The 21,816-nt window shown below is 41.7% G+C and overlaps 1 protein-coding gene across 1 annotated transcript in view; it reads left to right on the top strand.

The window, feature by feature from the left end:
• LOC116316656 (dystrophin-like) overlaps positions 1-21,816 on the top strand; it is a 233,304-nt gene that overhangs the window by 40,233 nt on the left and 171,255 nt on the right. Inside the window, exons 5-8 of the mRNA XM_039607248.1 lie at positions 10,570-10,662; positions 12,805-12,906; positions 14,615-14,685; positions 20,402-20,520. Coding sequence (XP_039463182.1) covers positions 10,570-10,662; positions 12,805-12,906; positions 14,615-14,685; positions 20,402-20,520 — 385 coding nt within the window. The remainder of the gene's footprint in view (positions 1-10,569; positions 10,663-12,804; positions 12,907-14,614; positions 14,686-20,401; positions 20,521-21,816) is intronic.

Raw genomic sequence — 21,816 nt, 5'->3', positions numbered from 1 at the left:
TGGATCAGCCTAAAAAGTACATGGGAGGAGCTTGTTAATAATCTGAAAGCAGTTGGTACCACAGTCACCAAGAACACTGCTGTTAATGGATTGAAATCTATCGCCTGTAAGGTTTCCCTGCTCAAGGTGACACATATACAGGTCCATCTTTAGTTAGGAAGTGTACATTCAGATATTTCAGAGAAGGCATGGGAGAGAGCGCTATGGTCAAATAAAACCAAAATTAACTATTTGGCATCAACTGCCATGTTTGGAGGAGGAGAAATGCTGGGTATGACACAAATACCGGCATCCTTACAATCAAACATGCAGGTGGAGTCATCTGCTAAGGGTACAGGACAACGGTTTAAAAAAAAAAAAAAAAGCAGCAGATTAAGGTCATGGAGCGGCCTAGCCAGTCTTTACACCTTAATCCAATTTGCAATCTGTGGAAGGAGTTGGAGCTCTGAGTTGTCAAGTGGCAGCCAATAAATCTAAAGGATTTAGAGCGTTTTTGTAAAGAGGAGTGGGCCAAGTGACCTACACGAAACATCTTACTGCTGTGCTTGCCAACAAATGTTTCTCCACCAAGTACTATTTTGCTTGGACATCTGTTACGACCCCCTCTGCTAGGCGACAGGAGGGGAGAAACATACACAAGCCCTCTCACGAAATCTGAGTTAATAAAGGGTTTTATTACAAACATTAAACCAAAAACCGACGGGGCTGTTCAACAGACCACCGGGGAAACAATTAATACACAATGAAAAGAACAGGCAGGACTAAAACTAAGGATTAACTAAGGTAAGCTGGCGGCACACAAAAATAAAAGCTAAGGGTTAACTAAGGTGAGCCAGCAAACACAAGACTCTTATAAAACTAAGGTCGGCTGAATATCAGAGGTTACAAACACAGTTCAAATCAAACAAGACTCTATTAAAACTAGGGTCAGCTGTATATCAGGTGTAACACAGCAAACAGGTTTAACAAACAACATTCACATGCAACGCAGACGAGGAGGACACTGCATGTTCACTTCAGAGCAGCAGTTCCCCATAGTGTGCAGGATCATCAGCCTTTTATCCTCCCAGGTGCAGACAATCAGCCAGTCAATTGGTCTTGGAGTGGTCATGGGATCTCCAGGCAGCCAATCGTCCGCGAGGGCTGGCACACTGTGATCTGAATAAAAGAAGGCTGGCACAGGACTCCCAGCAGCCAATCACCCACAAGTCATGGCACACTTGGATTTGCATGAACACAAAAGGCAGCCTCACTCCCTCCAAGGCCCAGGGCCGTAACACATCTTATTTCACTCAATAACATAGGTAATGTGTTTTTGTCTGGACATTTTTGTTGAGACTGATGATTTCTTTGTAAGTGAGCAAACTTACAAATAGTTATTTCCCAACTTCAGCTACCTTATTAGATTTCACTGGTCAAGCACTTCCTCCCTTGCTTCTACTGACACAACACCCATACTAATGCATAGAAAGAATATGTGATAATATATAATAATTTTTCTACTTTATTAAAGGATGATACAAATAAAGATGAAAGTCAGCATTTTTAATAATGATTAATATATAGGAAGCAGCACGGTGGTGTGATGGTTAGCACTGTGGTTACCACTGTTGCCTTGCAGCAAGAAGTTCCTGAATCATGGTCTTTCTGTGCGGTGTTTGCATGTTCTGTCCGGGTACTCCAGCTTCCTCCAACAGTCTAAAGACATGCATTTAGTGCGTTTAGGTCAGTTGGTGACTGTAAGTTCCCCATAGGTGTGAATGTGAGTGGCAATGGTTGTCTGTCTCTCTGTGTTAGCCATGCGACAGGCTGCTGACCTGTACAGGGTGTAGACCGCCTCTTGCCCTAGGCTCTAGCCACCCCGACTGGATAAGCCAAAGAGGATGGATGGACATACAACAATTTTCCAGATCCACAGATTTACTCCAGCTCTCATCTTTTTGTGGTTGAAAATCACTACGAAGAAACAAAACATAAAAGGAAAAAGAAACCAAAAAATTCCAACGTAATAATGACTGGATCACACAAAACTGATGTGAGGTTACACACAACAGATCCTTTTTATTAGTTTTGCATGGCAACTAGTAGTTTACTCATATCCATCTGTAATCAGATAATCAAGAGTCATCCCTCCCTGTTGTAATAGTGCAATGTCTGTGCCATCTGTGATGTCTGATCATAACCATACTACTATGTGTAACTAGAAAATGCATTTTCTGAAGAAACTGCAGTGTGGATTGTTACCGGTTCGTAATTGAGGTGAGAGACAAACGACCACAAGTCCAAGTGCGTCAAAACAATGATTTTATTAAACACGTGTGGAGGAAATACACCGTCACAATCCTCAGCATAAAATCCCCCCAAGAAAGCATACTCAGAATGTTTTATACGTCAGGGTATTATAACGCCCCCTCATGCGTCAAAGCAGATACATAACATGCATGAGTTACAGCAATGACAACCTTTAACACATTCAAAAAGAACATTCTCTCCGGTCTCGACGCCAAGTGCTTCCTGTTGAACTTCCCACTTTCGCTTATGTCTGGAACAGCATACGCACGTCCTACAACAAACTGTCACTTATGCAAGCACAAAATGCAGTTGCAAGCAAAATATATCTGAACTCTAGAAATGAGTCTACCGACTATGTGTGTGTGCGCGTGTTTGTGTGTGTGTGCAGACTGTATGTCTCGACCTCAGTGCACCCTGTCTCACCTCTCACCAGACAGAAGGCCACCTCTAATATGTGCAATAACATAATTGAAATGTGTAATATATGTGTAATATATTGAGTAAATGTTTTAATCAACTGCCACTACTAAAAGCTTAATAAAAGGATATACACGAATAAAAAGAATATGAACGAATATGAATGAATAAACATGATATTAAAATGATATAATCCCCACAGGATGCCGATAGCTGAATGTTTTGAGCTGAAATTAAATAATTGCTGATTGTTAAGTTAAAAGGGTTGAATGAGATGAAAAATAAAGAATTTTTCACCTGAAAACAAAAGAGCAGAACTGTTGAAAGCTGATGTTCACAAATAAAAAATTGAAAAGTAGCTTAACATGTTTAAAATGTAAATTAGAAAAAAGCTGAGTTATGACAAAAAAAAATCAGTCATAAAACATCTGAATGAATATTGAAACCTCATATTATTTTAATCACTGAATGACTGAAAAGTGGGAAAATCCACTAAAGACAGGTAAATCCTGTAAGTTTTAATCAGCCAGTCAGAAAAGATTATTCTGAAAGTCATTATCTGACTCCAACTGCCCAGATCTGAACCACCTGTGTGCAGAAGACAAATCCACCAATGAACAATAAGTTTGAATTTAATGGGCCAACCAGATTGCTCTACCCAGTTGGCCTACACTAACTACTGATATACTTATGACTGTGTGCAAAACCCAGTCAAATCTGCCTTGGTGCACCTGTTGAAAAATTGCTTCTAAACCCAAGACCCTAACTCCTGTCAAAATCATTTTTGAACAGGGAGGATCCCGAGGAATTGTTCTACACAACAGTGAGTTCTTTATGTTCCTGCTGTCAAAAATGTGGTCACGGGAGTGATTTAAAAAGTGGGGTCTTTCTTGCTATTGAACAAACTCCTGACTGAAAATATAATGTATTTCTATGGGTCAGTTAGAAGGTTATCCCTCTACTTGGATCCACACAGTTTAAAAAATTTACATCTCTGAGCTTTGAAAGACACATTGTGGGAAAGAGAACAACGATAGCTACGTTTTGAGGGTAAAATGATGGCTGTAGAGCAAACACTGTGCACACAGCAGCAGTTTAAAAAGAAGTTTTTAAGATGAATCTTGGCAGAGTGACAGACAGAGCTCATTAAGCAGGCAGGTGTGAGCCTGGTTGCTATAGCGACTCCAGCCAGTGGCACCACACACACACACAGACATGTGCCTCTCTTCTTCTGCTTTAAATAAAGAGAAAAGTGACACCGAAACAAATGCTTCCCAAGAAAAGACTACATGTTGTATTGAGAAAGTTCTTTCACCGTGAGCACCAGCAATGTCCAGTCTACAGAATTCTTAGTTTTCATGCCTGTGGATTTTATTATAGGGACGTGGTGACAGTGTAAAGACAGCCTGTACTTCTGATTTTCAGACAAATTTTGGGAGCCATTTTCTTTCTTTCAAAAGTCTTTTTATTAGACAAAGGTTTCAATGCAAAGTAAACAATAACACAAAATGCTTCAGAATTTTTCAAAATTTCAATCTTGTTCCCACCCTGACCCTTAAAACAACAAATAATTGGCAGCCTGCTGCCCAACTAAACCAAAAACACAGAGAAAAAAACCAAAAAAAACCCAACAACAAACAGACTCATAAAAGAAAGGAAAGAAAAAAAAAATATGAAGGGGGGGGTTCCTTGGACTACTCGGTAACAGTAGTTGTGGGCCTTTCAAAGAAGTCCATAAAGGGGGACCACAGTTTATAAAATTTATTTTTAGACCCACGAACTGTATATCTAATTTTTTCTAAATCCATACAGGAGATTATATCTTTTAGCCATTGTGTGTGTGAGGGGGGAGAAGAGTCTTTCCACTTCAGCAATATAGCTCGCCTGGCCAGCAGTAATGAAAAGTTTAATGTTCTGAGTCTGGAGTTGGACAGATTCAAATGCTGGACCGCACCAAACATAGCACAGAGTGGCTCTGGTTCAATTCGATGCTGCAGGACATCAGACATCGTATGGAAAACAGATTTCCAAAAGGTGGACAACGAAGGACAGGACCAGTACATATGAAACAATATACCAGGAGCACCCCCACACCCTATACAGGGTGGGTCCACCCCTGGGTATATGTGTGCCAGCCTATCCCTGGACCAATGCCCCTGATGAACAATCTTAAATTGGATAAGTGTATGTCGAGCACACATTGATATATTGTGAACCTGGCCAAGGATAGAGTCCCACAGTTCATCCGTAATATGAAAGGTAAGGTCCTCTTCCCATTTAGATTTGATAGCAGCTACTGAAGAGCATTGTAAATTGTAAATTAAACTGTACAAGGCTGATATTATACCCCTTGAGGTTGGTTTGAGCATTAAAAAATCATCTACTGGATTATATGGAGGTATTTGGGGGAATTCTGCTGTCACACTCTGCACGTAGTGTCTGGCCTGTAAGAAACGAAAAAACTGAGCTGCAGCTATGCCAAATTTGGTGGATATTTGAGAGAAACTTGCAAATTGTCCATCTTCACATAAGTCTGCAAAAGATTTCAGGCTCTTTCTAAAATCCATTATCTGCCATCGAGGGAGCGAATAGGTGATTTGCTGCAACTGGGCTTTGAAGTGAGAAAGCCCGGAGACCCAGATTCTTCCTAAACTGAGACCAGATTCTAAGACACTGACGGACAACTCTATTGTTACTGGGTAGAGGCAATGCCAAAGGGAGTGATGAACCTAAAGTCGCAGGTAGAGAAATTTTCCCACTTAAATATGACTCCATGGGAACCCAAACTGGTGGTGACGGTTCGAGATGGTAGTGTCTCCAATACAACAAACAGCTGATATTGGCAGCCCAATAATAGTACTGGAAATTAGGGAGGCCTAAACCTCCAACCGGCTTGGGCCTTTGAAGAATAGATTTCTTCAATTTGGGAGGTTTACCATTCCAAATAAACGAAGTGATTAGTGAGTCTAGAGATTTAAAAAAGGATTTTGGAATCAGGATAGGGAGGCATTGAAAAACATATAAGAATTTTGGAAGTAGCATCATTTTCACTGAGTTAATCCTATCTATTAAAGATAAGGATAATGGAGACCATCTGGACCGCATGTGCTTGCACTGTTCCAGCAGGGGGAGGAGATTCTTCTTAAACAAACAATTAAATTGCTTTGTGACACATGTCCCAAGGTAATCAAAGTGATCTGTGACTATTTTAAAGGGAACATTTACCAAGTCCAGATTTCGAGCCCTCTCGTTAATCAAAAACAGTTCACTCTTGTTAATATTAATTTTGTATCCAGAGAGCTGACTAAAACCATTCACTGTATTAAGTACAGAGGGTAAGGAGGTAAGCGGGTTGGAAAGAAATAGAAGAAGGTCATCGGCATACAGTGAAACTCTATGCTCAATCCCCCCTCTCCATATGCCTTTTATGTCCCCACTACCACGGACTGCAATTGCTAATGGCTCAATTGCAAGGGCAAAAAGCAAAGGGCTTAAAGGACAGCCCTGTCTGGTTCCGCGGTGGAGCCTAAAATGGTCAGAGTAGCGACAGTTAGTCACCACTGAAGCCGTGGGGCTTGCATAAAGAAGTTTGATCCATGAGCAAAATAAGGGGCCCATTCCAAACCTTTCTAAAGTAAAAAACAAATATTCCCACTCCACCCTATCAAATGCTTTTTCCGCGTCCATAGCAATAAGGCATTCAGGCACAACATGGCTGGGGGCATAGATAATATTAAAAAGTCGCCGTATGTTAAAGAAGGCGTGCCGATTTTTTATAAAGCCAGTTTGGTCGGGAGAGATTATAGCAGGAAGAATTTTTTCCAGCCTGTGCGCCAGTAGCTTAGACAGAATTTTAACATCCGTGTTTAACAGAGATATAGGCCTATAAGAAGGACAGTCAGTCGGGTCCTTGCCCTTCTTAAGTAACACTGTGATACAGGCCTGGTAGCATGATGAAGGAAGTGCCCCAGAGTCTAGTGACTCTGTAAAAACTTCGGAAAAGAAGGGAGCCAAATCGTCCGAGAATTTTTTATAAAAGTCTGTAGAAAATCCATCAGGACCTGGAGATTTCCCAGATTACATAGATGCTACTGCCGCCTGAATTTCCGCCTTTGAGATAGGGGCTTCCAGAGTCTGTCTGAGCTCTGGGGAGAGCAAGGGCATATCAATGGAGTCAAAGAAACCATGTACATCTTTTACATTAACAGTAGACTGTGATGTATATAACTTAGAATAAAATGAAGAAAAAATGTCATTAATCGCCATCTGATCCCTAGTCACCACTCCATTGTCCGCCTTCACGCCAGTTATGATTTGTTTAGCCCTAATACCACGCAGTTGGGTGGCCAAAAGCTTACCAGTCTTTCCACCATGTTGGTAAAAATCGCTCTTGTTCCTAATCAGACATCCTTCCACTTGTCGAGTGGAAAGTAGATTGAGTTTGGTTTGTAAGCTTAAGCGTTTTTTATATAGCGCCGGTGATGGTGACTGAGCAATACTGCCTGTCGATGTTTAAAATCTGGTCTGAAATAAGCCTCTGTTCCCGCTGTGCACACTGCCTTTTAAATGCTGCCACTGAGATGATTTCTCCTCTTAGAAATGCCTTCAGAGCCTCCCACACCATCCTGTTTGGCATACCAGGTGTTCTATTCTCGTTAAGAAAAATTTTAACTTTAGAAGAGATGTTAGAAACAAATTGTTCATCCGTGAGCAGCAATGGATCCAATCTCCAGAGCTTTCTCACAGAGTCGCAGCCCTGAAAAGCTATTTTGAGCACAAGGGGGGCATGATCAGAGACAGTAATACTTTCATAGCTGCAGGATCTAATACTATTAATTAGCAAATTGTCAATAAAAAAATAATCTATTCTAGTGTAGGTGTGATGTACATGTGAGAAGAAAGAATAATCTCTACCAGTAGGGAACAAAAACCGCCAGGGATCTGTGAGACTATAATCTTCAAGAAAAGACTTGACATAAGTTGCGGATTTATTAAGAGTAGCAGGTTTGGGGGATGAACGATCTAAAACCGCATCCAAATAAAGATTAAAATCGCCCCCAAGAATCAAAGAGTGAGTATTTAAGTCTGGGAGGTGTGAAAACAGGTGTTGAAAAAATTGCACATCATCAAAATTGCGTGCATAAAGATTGGCCAAAGTCACAGACCTGTCGCAGAGTTTGCCAGACACTATTATAAACCGTCCGTTTTTGTCTGACACAACAGTAGATGGAACGAATGGGATGTTCCGATCGATAAGAATAGCTGTACCCCTAGCCTTTGCTTTAAAATTAGAGTGAAACATCTGTCCTGACCAACATTTCGCCAAGCGTGAGTGATCTGAATCCTGCAAGTGAGTCTCTTGCAAAAAAACTACCCCGGGCTTATATTGCTTCAGGCGTGATAAGACTCTCTTTCGCTTTATTGGGTGGTTCAACCCCCTCACATTCCAGCTAACAAAAGTAAGATTACCACTCATCAAGGAAGTCCCACATTTTTATGTGCAGAGTTGCCCAAGGAGGGTAGGGAGAGGACGAAAACAACAACAAAAAACATGACAACCAACCCCACCCCAGAAAGAAAATGCAATACAATAACATATCACTGTGTAAAAAAAAACTAAAACAATACCACCCACCAATATCACCCCAGCAGGTTGCATTAAAAAGCAACCGCGTAAGCCCCTGCTTTCTTCCCATATTAATCAAGAACTCCCCGTACCACTAGCATCATACCTGCACCCTTGAACATTAGCCCCTAAACTCAAGCCAGGGTCTCAGTTTTCAGGACATGAAGAAGAAAAAGAAAAAACAAACAAAAACAAATCAGCCAAACAACGAACCAGTTTTACCCTAAAATGAACAGCAAAGAACATATTGCTATGCCAACAGCGCAGCTGTATAATGTCAGTCACAACGAGGACGCCACTTAGGCTAGTCCGACCTGTTATAGTTGTAAATTAGGGTGAATGCTCTAACCGGCTACAGTGTCCAACTCAGGATGGAGAGCTTTGGTTTTCTTCCATGGTTTGAATGAAGCGAGAGGCCTCCTCAACTGACTCCAGTCACCGGATTTTCCCATCTGGAAGAGTAATGCGGAGCCTGGCGGGGAAGAGGAGGGAAGGACGGAGGCCTCTCCAGTATAACTCGGCCATAACATCCTTATACTGGGCTCGCTGCTTCTGGACGTCAGCGTTGTAATCCTCATAAAACTGGAGTTTATTTCCGTACTCCAACGTCCCTCGGCGTCTCCGTGTTTCCCTCATCAGCAGCTCCTTAATCTGGAAGCGGTGGAAGCGGATAATGACTGAGCGCGGCCTCCCATCAGGTCCCGGTTTGGGCATAAGGCTACGGTGGGCTCTGTCAAGCTCCGGGGGGGATGGCAAAGTTTGTGCGCCGAAGACCTCCACCAGCAGCCGGGAAAAGAACTCAGTTGGCCGTGGACCCGGCTCCACCGATTCCGGCAAACCCACCAGACAGATGTTCTGCCTTCTATTTCTACTCTCCAGGTCGGAAAGTTTAGTTTGTTTTCCTCCTGTAGTGAATCATACTTAGCTTCGAGCGCTGCCAAACGCTGAACAACATCCACTGCGTTTGCTTCAAGCTCACCAATACGTAGCTCTTGATTTGCAACTTCCGACTGAATCTTGTCCAGCTTACCGTTAATTACATCCGATGTAGCCTTAAAATCTGCGGCTATGGCTGTTCTGTGCTGTTCGAGCAGGGCGACAAGCGCCGGGTTCAGGGCTGCACTAGCATCCTCTGCTGCGCCAGCGCTAGCACAACTCTCGGCAGTAAGGTTTTTCTCGGTTTGTCTCCTTCCCTTGGACATCCTTCCAATGTGACACTCATAAATGACCCGAAAAGTTCGTGTCTAACAGCAAAATGGGGCTCAGAAAGTAAAATTTTAAAAAAGTTAGGCAGGTGCTAACTTTAACACCTTACTCCATTGCCGGAAAACGGAAGTCCCCTTGGGAGCCATTTTAACATTGGAGTCTATGGAAGAGTTGCAGGGAGGAGGCTGTGCGTTGGTGGCATTTATGAAAAAAACCATAACATCTATTACAATACTAATAACATGGATGAAAGAGGACGATGATGGCTACGTTTTGAAGGGAAAATGATGGCTGTAGATTAAACGCTGTGGACACAGCAGCAGTTTAAAGAGAAGATTTTAAGATTTCCCCCCTCCTCCCACTCTAGCTGCTGTCTCACTCTAACCTCCAACATTCCGTCCCATACACACCCATTATAAACTCTGAAACGGGTGAAAAAAAGCATGAAACTTAAACTGGAGCTGATGAAAAAGTATAATAAATATTAAAAAGATAAATACAAGCTGAATATTTTAATGTCTTGTCTTTATTTTAAAGTTTGAATGGTGGCTCTACGTCAATGTATGTGGAAGTAGTTAGAGTTGAAAGATGAGTAAGTTGAATGGGAATTTGAAGATTCTCCCATTGAAATACATGGTCAATTTTTGTTGAATAAAGTTGAACAATTTAAAAAATATAAAAGTTAAAAATGAGAAAAATACAAGCAGTCATGTCCAAAAGAAGAGGAATCTAACGGTGGTTGAATGGTTTTTCTAAGCTGAACGGTGTTGAAGTAGATAGATGCCGAAAAACGTACGGAATATGAAAAGTAGAAGAACAATACTGTGAATGCTTAATCAGCTTCCACACTAATTAATGCCCACATTTAAATACTAGGACTGATTTAGTTATGTGCAAGTTTAAGTTCACAAGAAAACATTTTAAAGAGTCATCACCACAATGGAGGAGAGAGTAGGTAAGACGACCTTTGTAAAATTTTGGAAATCATAATCATTTGTGATTTGTGTGCTTCCGCATCCCATCTCCAGGTGGAATTAGTGAATATTGGGGCAGCAGACATTGTCGATGGGAATCACAAACTGATTCTTGGGCTCATCTGGAGCATCATTCTCCACTGGCAGGTATGTGTTAGTGTATGCTCGTACGTGTACGTCGTCCCCTGAATTTGTCAGCATTTGAAGACACTATTATATTGATACTAGTATCAAGTATACTTTAGTATCAAGTATACTAAAGTATACTTGATACTAAAGCTGCCTCCATTTAGTTTAACTTTACTTTTTGTTGCCTGAGGTTGCTTCTCATTGGTCTAAGTGGTCTTTTTTTTCTTTTTACCTTGACCTTGATGATGAGTTTTCATATTGAACTGCTCTGAGGAAAAGAATTCAATACAACAAAACAGAGCTGTGCAGGCTCCCTGAACTCTCAGTTGTATGTATATATACGTTTTCTGTGGAAATGCAAGGTATTCAGACAGGCCTTTTCAAAGCGAAAAATACATGTTTTATTTATGTGAATATTTTTCTGGTGTGTCTTTCTGAATCTGATTGTCAGTAATATTTTTCTGTGTAACTTAGTGCCTTCAAAGTTAACACAATTAACACAAATTCCTTGTAACACCTCTAGTTGTTTTTGATGTGCAAGTTATGCATACACACTTGCTGTCAGACACCCATAGTTCAGGGTGTCTGACAGCAAGGCATTCGTAATGCTGTGGATGGTAAACAAAAATGGATAAAGGGTCTTTTGAGTGGCAAATTCAGCTTTAAAGCTCTGCTAGAGGGTTCCCTTGACAAGACCAAAGTTATTTGTATTTACTGTGAATTGTAATACCACCGTAGTACGAGTCAAGTCTCAAAACACCAGCTACTGGTAGACCGACCTGGGGATGCCACAGGCAAATGGGAACCATGGAAAGCTGCAACCACCAAGTACCTGCAGAGGGTCAGGCAAGTCCTGAGGAGTCAGCTGAACGGTAAGAACTAGATGCTGGCTATCAACACCTACGCCCTGCCTGTGATCAGGTACCCTGCTGGAATAATAAGCTGGCCAAAGGAGGAGATAGAAACCACTGTCATTGAGACAAAGAAGCTCCTGACCATGCATGGAGGGTTTCACCACAAGTCAGCACCCTGAGGCTATATGCTAAGCGGAAGGAAGGAGGCCGGGGACTAGTGAGCGTCAGCACCACAGTCCAGGATGAGGCAGCGAACATCCAAGAATACATCAGGAGGATGGCCCCAACTAACCGCGTGCTCATTGAATACCTCAGGCAGCAGAACCCCAAGAAAGAGGTGTAAGAGAAGGAACCATCATGGTAGGTATGTACACTGCACGGTATGTATCACCGGCAGATAGAGGAAGTGGCTGCCATCCAGAAATCCTACCAGTGGCTGGACAAAGCTGGACTGAAAGACAGCACAGAGCACTAATCATGGCAGCACAGGAACAAGCTCTGAGCACAAGATCCATAGAGGCTGGGGTCTATCACACCAGGCAAGACCCCAGGTGCAGGCTGTGTAAAGATGCCCCTGAGACAATCCAGCACATAACAGCAGGGTGCCAGATGCTAGCGGGCAAGGGCATACATGAAACGCCATAATCAAGTGGCCGATATAGTATACAGAAACATCTGTGCCGAGTATGGCCTGGAAGTCCTGATGTCAAAATGGGAGACGCCCCCAAGGGTGGTGGAGAATGACCAAGCTAAGATCCTGTGGGATTTCCAGATACAGACAGACAAAATGGTGATGGCTAACCAACCGGACATAGTGGTGGTGGACAAGCAGAAGAAGACGGCCATAATGATCGATGAAGGGGTTTTGAATGACAGCAACATCAGGAAGAAGGAACACAAGAAACTTCAGAAGTACCAAGGGCTCAGAGAAGAGCTCGAGAAGATGTGGACGGTGAAGGTAACAGTGGTCCCAGTGGTAATCTGAGCACTTGGCGCAGTGACTCCCAAGCTAGGCAAGTGGCTCCAGCAGATCCTAGGAACAACATCCAACAGCTAAGATACTGCGCAGGACCCTCAAGCCTAGATTAACTGAATAATGTTAATCCAGTCACATTGTTGTTAGCCTAGTGACTTGAGAAAAAATACCACCAATATCCAAAATATCCAGAAAAGGCAGTGGTTAGGGTCAGGGTTGGAGCTGAGGATATGATCATGGTTAGGGTTAGGGTTACAGGGTAGGGTGCTAAAGGTTTATGCATCTTAATTAAGTTTTTATACCAGCCTTGCTTTGTATTCCTGGTTGCAGGTTAAGGATGTGATGAAAGATGTGATGGAGGGCCTACAGCAGACTAACAGTGAGAAGATTCTGCTGAGTTGGGTTCGTCAGAATACACGCCAGTATCCTCAGGTATGTTCCTTTTCTCAGTCTTAACTGGATCATGTTTGAATAGCTGTCTTCCATAGTTACTACAGTTACTACCCTGTAACTGAGTGCTCAAGTACATGTAAGTAATGGCAGTCTCCACTTTCAAATTTATTCTATCTTCATAGAGTATGAAAGAAAGGTCTTTAGTACTCTGGGGGGCTGGGGATGGCCCGGGTCTCAAGGGTCTGCCTCTGGCTCCCGGAGGACTGTTATTGTGTCTACTCACCCTCCTTATGAAGTCCATCTGTTGACAAAGACAGATACAATATATATTTTTCTCTTCCAGGTTCTGCTTGTTGTTGTGTTAACTTTCCTCCTTTTTTCCCCCTTTGTTTTTTCTTTCTGTCCCTTTTTTCACTTTCCCTGTATGTCAGCTTTGACATTCTTAAATTGCACGTATAGTGTGAGTAATAATAGAAATAATAATAAGACAAATTAGTAAATAAACAGATTAAAAAGAATAACAACACAAATTATACAGAGAATTTATAAAGGTGGTCTTGGAAAAGCAAGTATGTTAGGCACAACAGTGCATTCAGATCATAATTGTCAATGCAAAGCTGCCAGACAGGCTATTAAAAATGTTCTAAGGGTTGTTGGAGGCTCTGAGCCAAGGAATAATCGATAAATTCTTTGAGGGCGAAATCATAATCAGTTATAACCCTAACCTCTAGCCCTAACCCTACAATATCAGAATGTTACATTTTTGTTTGGTTAAATATTTGGCAACAGAATTTGCCAAGTTCGATCAAAACAATAACTGTAATTGGTATGCATTAAAAAATCTTATACAGATCAAGTTTTTGCTTGATTCAGATTTGGGATATATGCCATCATATTGCTTTTATGACTATGTATGAAACTTAAAAAGACTGAGACTTGACATATAAAAACAGTATCAGTAGGACATATTTGCACCATAGAATATTTTCGTATATTTACAGTTTTATACCATGTGGTTAATAATTCTCTAATTTATGTTTCTGTCATGTGACTTGACTCGTTTTGTTTTGTGTAAGGCCTGAAGCTTAACTAAGACCAATCACGACAGAACATATGACATATTTTGAGCATGCTGTTTGTGCAGGTGCTTGCAAAGAGCTGAAGTTGTGTTAACAGCATAATGCAGCTGTTTCTTTCCTGGAGACAGTTTACACTTTACCATCACATCCTTTTGTGCACTAAAAATCAAAATAATGTCCATATCCACACTTTAAACTGCGTTGCTGTTTTCCTCCTCCATCACATGTACTGAAATCAAGCGCTTGAAGCGAAAGTGTAACTGGAACCAATTAGCATGATCAATAGGCAAGTAGACTAAAAAGGCACTGAACTGCTGGCAACCGGTTCTCTACAAGAATCGATTCTCGATTCCCGTCCCTAATCATTGCAAACATGTGAGCATGCGTGCCTCGTTATATGAAGTGCTTGACAGGAATAGCCACTGTCACTAAGTTGACTTCTTAGTATGTTTTTTTTAAGCTATATATTACATTTTAAACCCTTTTTGACAATAGACAATCATTTCATGTATTAAAATTTTGATCCATTCACTGAAATTGAGAGCGAAAAGATGTCTTTAATCTATCTCTGGAAATGTAAACAGTATTTGGATGACAGTATTTCCACTCTTAATTGTCATACTGCTTTCTCAGGTTGGTTCTTGAATATCCATTATCTCTGTCCTCAGGTCAATGTGGTTAACTTCTCCAGTAGCTGGAATGATGGACTGGCTTTCAATGCCCTCATCCATAGCCACAGGTATGTGTGTGTGCGTGGGTGTAGGTGTGTGTGTTATGTGTGTGTGTGTTCAGATGAAGATTTAACACAGGAGAAGTGGATAGACAGACTTTCAAAGGGATAGTAGAGCAAATATAGTCATTACACTAAAGAGATATATTTTAGACATGGAAGATGCTAATGCTGTACTGAGAAAAAGGTTCAAAAATCATTGTATATGAAAAGATACAGCCAGCCAAGTAAAAACACTAACATTCCAATGCTGCCACAGCGGAAGAAGTTATTGTTTTGCCAGAATTAAATGGGCGGAGCAAGTCCTTCCTGGACCCACATTCCGGAATCTGCATCTAAACTCTGGTCTCTAGTGATTTGCATTTTTTACCCAACTATCTGCCTCTGAGTTTGATACCAAACTTAAATTTAACCTATAAATATGATAGTTTCTTCATTGAGAGAAAGAAAAATAAAATTACTTAGAATCTAAACCAGGGGTATTCAATTCAAATTCATGGCGATCCCATTGAAGAACATTTCTTCAAATAGAATTTTGGCGTATCATAAAGTTCCACATGCATTATAATTTAATGCAGTATATTTTGAAGTAACCTAGCAGTTGCATCAGCATCTATATATAGTAAACAACTGATTTTATTTTACTTTATTTACAGTATTTCTACAATGTTTTTATTCATTTTCATAATGACCTAGAGGCTGCTCTAATAATAAAATGAACCTCACTGTTTCATAGTTTGAATTTCCCCCTTTCTTCATTTTTTCTTAACTTCATTTCACATGTAAACCATCCGAGCTTTAAGATAAGATAAGATAAGATAAGATAAGATAACCTTTATTAGTCCCACACGTGGGAAATTTGTTTTGTCACAGCAGGAAGTGGACAGTGCAAAAGTTATGAAGCAAAAATTAGAATAAAATAAAATAAGAATAAATACAGTACACAACTGTACAGAATAGAATAAAATAAAATACTATATACAGTAGAATAAAATAGAATAAAATATACAATAAGATAAAAATAGAATACAAATGCTTTATACAACTGAGTAAAAATACAACGATGCCAGAAAAGATTATTGCACATTAGTGTTATTGCACATGTGTGGATGTGTGTGTTTGATCAGCTGCAAAAGTCTTTACTGTGGAGTCTTACAGCAGTAGGGAGGAAAGACCTGCGAAATCTCTCCGTCCCACACCGTGGGTGCCGCAGTCTCCCACTGAAGGAGCTGCTCAGTGCTGTCACAGTCTCATGCATGGGGTGGGAGATGTTGTCCAACAGGGATGACAGCTTAGCCGCCATTCTCCTGTCACTCACCACCTCCAATGGGTCCAGAGGGCATCCTAGAACAGAGCTGGCCCTTCGGATCAGCCTGTTCAGTCTCTTCCTGTCCCCAGCAGAGATGTTGCCGCCCCAGCAGACCACACCATAAAAGATGGCTGAGGCCACCACAGAGTCATAGAAGGTCTTCAGGAGTGGGCCCTCTACTCCAAACGACCTGAGTCTCCGCAGCAGGTACAGTCTGCTCTGCCCTTTCCTGTAGAGGGCGTCTGAATTATGAGTCCAGTCCAGTTTGCTGTTCAGATGAACACCAAGGTACCTGTAGCTGTCCACAGCCTCGATGTCCATACCTTGGATGTTCAGTGGTTGCAGTGGAGGATGTTTGTGCCTGCGGAAGTCTACCACCAGCTCCTTGGTTTTACTGGCATTGATCTGGAGGTAGTTCAGCTGGCACCAGTCCACAAAGTCTTGAGTCAGTCCTCTGTACTCCTTGTCGTCCCCATCAGTGATGAGGCCGACTATTGCAGAGTCATCAGAGAACTTCTGCAGGAAGCACTGGGTGGAGTTGTGGAAGAAGTCTGCAGTGTAGATGGTGAAGAGGAACGGAGCCAGAACTGTTCCCTGTGGGGCCCCTGTACTGCAGACGACCCTGTCCGACACACAGCCCTGAGTCCTCACATACTGTGGTCGGTCGGTGAGGTAGTCCAAAATCCAGGTAGTGAGGTGATGGTCCACTCCTGAGTTCTCCAGCTTGTCCTTCAGAACCGAGGGAAGAATGGTGTTGAAGGCACTGGAGAAATCAAAGAACATGATTCACACAGTGCTCCCAGCGGTCTCCAGGTGAGTGAGGGAACGATGTAGGAGGTGAATGATGGCATCATCCGCTCCAATGCCAGGCTGGTAGGCAAACTGAAGTGGGTCCAGTGATGAGCTCACCAGGTGCCGAAGCTGAGCCAGGACCAACCGCTCCAGGGTCTTCATCAGGTGGGATGTCAGAGCCACCGGCCTGTAGCTGTTGAGGTCCTTGGGGCGTGAAGTCTTTGGCACTGGTACAACACAGGAGGTTTTCCAGAGCTGTGGGACTCGTCCCAGCCTCAGGCTTAGGTTGAAGAGGTGCTCCATCACCCCACACAGTTGGTCCGTGCAGGACCTGACGACCCTCGAGCTGATGCCATCTGGACCCGCTGCCTTCTTGGCTTTAATCCTCCTCAGTTCCCTCCTAACCTGGGTGGTTGAGAGAGACAGGCTGGAGCCTTGTGTTGAGTGTGTATTGGATGCTGTTGTTGGGGGTGGGGAGGGGTGAGCAGGGTGAATAGAGGAGGTGTGAAGTGTCTGAGGTGTCAGAGGTGGAACAGCAGCAGTGGGGGTGGGTGAGTCTGCAGCCGATGTTGGAGACTGCCTCATGGCTGAATCAAATCTGTTGAAGAAATGATTCAGTTCATTTGCCCACCTCACATCCCTCCCAGGCAGAGAGTTCTGATGTTTGTGGCCTGAGATGGTTCTGAGGCTTCTCCAGACTTCACCAACGTTATTTTGCTGAAGCTGGTTCTCCATCTTCTGCCTGTAGCTGTCCTTCCCAGCTGTCCTTAACCTGGAGCTTTAACCCCCTCTCTGTTCCCCTTCACACTTCAGCGTCTCATCTCTTTCCCGGAGTTTTCTGTTTTCACAAGTACATGATTTGATGTCAAGTGGAATAACAGTGACAAAGCACAGGACTGGCCTAACCAGGAAGCTGTTAATCGCTTAATCATGACAAAGAGACAATCCTCAGTGCTTTACATCGATGTTACAGCCTTCGTGCTGCAACGCCCACTCATTAATCTCAGCCAGAAATATATATATATAAAGCACCTTGAGGGGACTGTTGTTGTGATTTGGCGCTATATAAATAAAACTGAATTGAATGGAATTGAGTTGAATCAATAAAGTGCTGCATCCCACTTAAAAATAAGAAGGGTCATGGGACTCACACGATCGTAAATCATGACAGAGAATCAAAACGCAAGAGCAAGTGATGCATTTCCTTTAAAGCTGTATTCAAAAAACATAGACCACACATGCTGTTGGCTATAAATTGCTAGTGCTTGCCAATTATATGCAACTTATTAAGGCCAAACTGTGACCCACTTGCCACTGCAACACAAACTTCAACACAAGACCAATAAATGTAATAATAATAATAATAATAATACATTTTATTTGAGGGCGCATTTCAAAAACCCAAGGTCACCTTACAAAAGAACAAGATTAATAAAAGGAGCAATAGTCATAAAATACATAAAATAAGTTAAAGTTGCAGAACAGAACTTGACAACAGATAAAATCAGCACTAAAGCGAATAAGCCAGTTTGAACAGATGTGTTTTGAGCTGTGACTTTAATACAGGAAGAGAGTCTATGTTTCTTATGGCTGGAGGACCGAGGAGCAGAGCGACTGAAGGCTCTGTTCCCCATAATGATAAGACGTGTGGACGGAACAGTAAGATGAATAGCAGATGAGGATCTGAGAGGGCGGGAAACAGTGGTGATATGAAGCAGGTCACACAAATAGGAAGGAGCTGACTTATGGATACTTGTATGCGAGAAGTAAGATTTTAAAGTTTATCCTGGCTTCTATGGGCAACCAGTGAAGCTGCTGAAGAACTGGGGTAATATGAGCTCTTGACGAAGTACGAGTTATGACCCGAGCTGCAGAATTTTGAAGAAGTTGGAGTTTATGAAGGGACCTTTTAGGGAGACCAAATAAGAGGGAATTGCAGTAATCAATACGGGATGTAATAAGACTATGTACAAGGATGGCAGCAGCATGGGGAGTAAGGAAGGGGCGGAGTCAGTTAATATTACGTAAGTGGAAGTATGCAGACTGGGTTATGTAATTAATGTGAGACTGGAATGAAAGAGTATTTTCAAGTATTACACCCAAACTCTTAACCTGAGGGGAGGGAAGGGTGGGAGAACTTTCAATGTTAATGGAACAGCTGTGAGATTTGGTTAAGATAGAGGCTATACCAACAAGTAAAATTTCCGTGTTAATACTGTTTAGTTTAAGAAAATTGGAGGAGAACCATGATCTAATCTCGATAAGACAGTTTGAGAGGGAGGTAGGTGGGAGGGATGAATTGGGTTTAGAAGAAATGTAGAGCTGGGTGTCGTCGGCATAACAGTGAAAATTTATATTATATTTTCGGAATATAAGACCAAGAGGGAGCATGTAAATAATGAATAAAAGAGGCCCTAATACTGAACACTGGGGCACACCAGCAGAAACAGGATAGAGACTTGAAGAATGGGATTTAAATTGGATAAACTGAGTGCGGTCTGAGAGATAGGAGGTGAACCGGGCAAGGGGGGTATGACTAATGCCAATGGATGCTAACCGGTTCAGGAGGATATTGTGAGAAATGGTATCAAACGCCACACTAAGATCAAGAAAAATGAGGATGGATAGGAGACCAGAATCAGCTGCCATCAGAAGGTCATTGGTAATCCTTAACAAAGCAGTTTCTGTGCTATGATTGGGGCGGAAACCAGATTGAAATTGTTCATAGAGGAAGTCAGAATAACGAGTACAATAACCAACTTACCACCTCAAATTGTTATTTTTTATTCTATTCAAACTAAATTTCTGTTTACCGTAGCCCACCTGCAGTACCTTCACAGCCTACACTTCGGCAATCACTGCAATAGAGTGTGCATTGCTGCCCGATCAGAAAACTCGCTGATAGACATATCCTGGTGTAGATTAATAACAGGGAAACGTGTATCTGATAAAGTTATTGCTATTAATATGATGCAGATGAGAAGCTGATTAAGTTTAATAAAGTTAGTCAGCATTAATTATCATTAAATTACAGAAAGGAACCTGCAGTGCATTTGGTTCACATTTTCTTCTATCATTACTCATATACACTATTGATATTAGTGTACATGAGTAGGACTAAGCTTTTACAGTAAAGAATGTGATAGTTCTAACATGAATGAATGATTGAGTTTAAATTTAAATAAGTAAATAAATTGGCATTGAGTAAAAAATAAATTCAATGAACTAAATCTTCTCCTTGTTCTTACAAGAATACAGAGTGGGAAACAAAAGCCATCACCATGAACATAATGGCACAGTGGAGGAGTAGCAGTTTTCACTCAGAATTTCCTAACATGCTATTTTGCATTATAAAAATATGTTTTTATTGTTCACTGTGGGGAAAAAATGTGGAGAATGAGAATGTGAATCTCATTGAAATATTACTCCACAGCAAATAAACTTCCAGGACTCAAAAATAAACCCAGCTGCATAAGCTGTAGGATATTTGTTTCCTATTAACACGTTATTAATTTCCTTAAAGCACTACAAAATACTGAGAATGTTCCTCCATATTTGGAATGCAAGGTTTTTTATTGATAAAAGGTGTGTATGATACCTGCCGATTTTCTTTCATCTTGCCAGGCCTGAACTTTTTGATTGGAGCTCTGTGGAGAAGAAGACCTCGGCAGTCGACCGAATGGAACATGCCTTTAGTAAGGCGGAGCAACACCTGGGAATAGAGAGGCTACTGGACCCTGAGGGTAACTACATGCTCACCTATTGCCTTACTGTCAAGGGAACTTTATGTGTCATGTTGAGACTAGGTGAGATCTGTGATGCACAAACTGACACAAAGTGACAATTTGTTGACAGGTTTTGCACAATAATACCAGGAATGCCTCCTAACTAGGGCTGCCACAAATGATTATTTTGATAGTCGACTAGTCACCGATTATTTTTGCGATTAGTCGACTAATCAGATCATGCATCCATTGGACATAAAATGTACAGCTTATTGCACCAGCATGCATCTGCTCTTATATAACTATCATTAGCTTACAGCTTTAAGTGTTTAAGGTATTGCTAACTGAAAATAAAGACAAGATGATAGTTTGTTAAATTTTAATGAAATTTGCAGAGTGTTTTGGTGAAGTTTAATAAACTCAGCCGTCTGCTCCTTGCTATCTAAAATATAACAGGACACCGGAGTATGTTCTCGAGCATCTCACACTTCTGATAATCAGTTGTCTGCTTGACGTTTATTCAGCTGTGTAAAAACTATAACTTTAATCTCAGCCAAACCGATTTACTCAGGAACAAATAAAATACAAAAAAAAGCCAAACAATAACATTTTTAAGTTATCTAAGTGACTTATATATCATGTTTAACCTGAGTAGCGAAAGACGGCGGTGGGTTTGAAAATGATTTGCTGGGAGTCAGGTGTTCTCACCGGCTCTAGTGAGCCTTGAACCCCGGCTAGCTATCGAGCTGGTGGGTAACAGACGTCTCCGAAAACCTCAGAGCACTTTTGAAAATATGTGATGTCTTGATAAACTGAGTAGATATTTGAGGTTTACACAGCTACTTTCTCGCCTGAAAATATGTTAAAAGTTTATTTTGTGACCCAGAAAGAGTAATAGCGCTGGGCAGCGCTATGAATTCTGAGATAGGTTGGGCCATGAAGTATACACCAGACCCATCCTTCAAATCTGGGGAAATGAAGGGCGCATTTGTCGGCCGCATTTGTCGAAGTCTTCGAATTTGGACAGTCTTCGTCGTGTCACTGTAACGTAATCGGCTTACAAATGCAGGCACGGGAGGATGCGGTTCCTGAATTTGGACACAGCTACGATATCGGACAGTGCTTCTTCTTCTTCTTCTTCGGGGTTTAACGGCAGCTGGCATCCTTGTACATGCAGCGCTGCCATCTTCTGTTTCAGTCCCTTATTACACTCTTAAATCCTACTACTTATTCCTGCGTCCTTTGGGAAGATATCTTACAAAGCTTCAAACGACGAGTCGGCTATTAAATTAGTCATCGACGATTTTAATAGTC

The sequence above is a fragment of the Oreochromis aureus genome, linkage group 23, assembly GCF_013358895.1.
Source record: "Oreochromis aureus strain Israel breed Guangdong linkage group 23, ZZ_aureus, whole genome shotgun sequence".
NCBI lineage: Eukaryota > Metazoa > Chordata > Actinopteri > Cichliformes > Cichlidae > Oreochromis > Oreochromis aureus.
The sequence above is the reverse complement of the archived record's forward strand: the minus strand, read 5'-3'. Positions and strand labels throughout refer to the sequence as shown.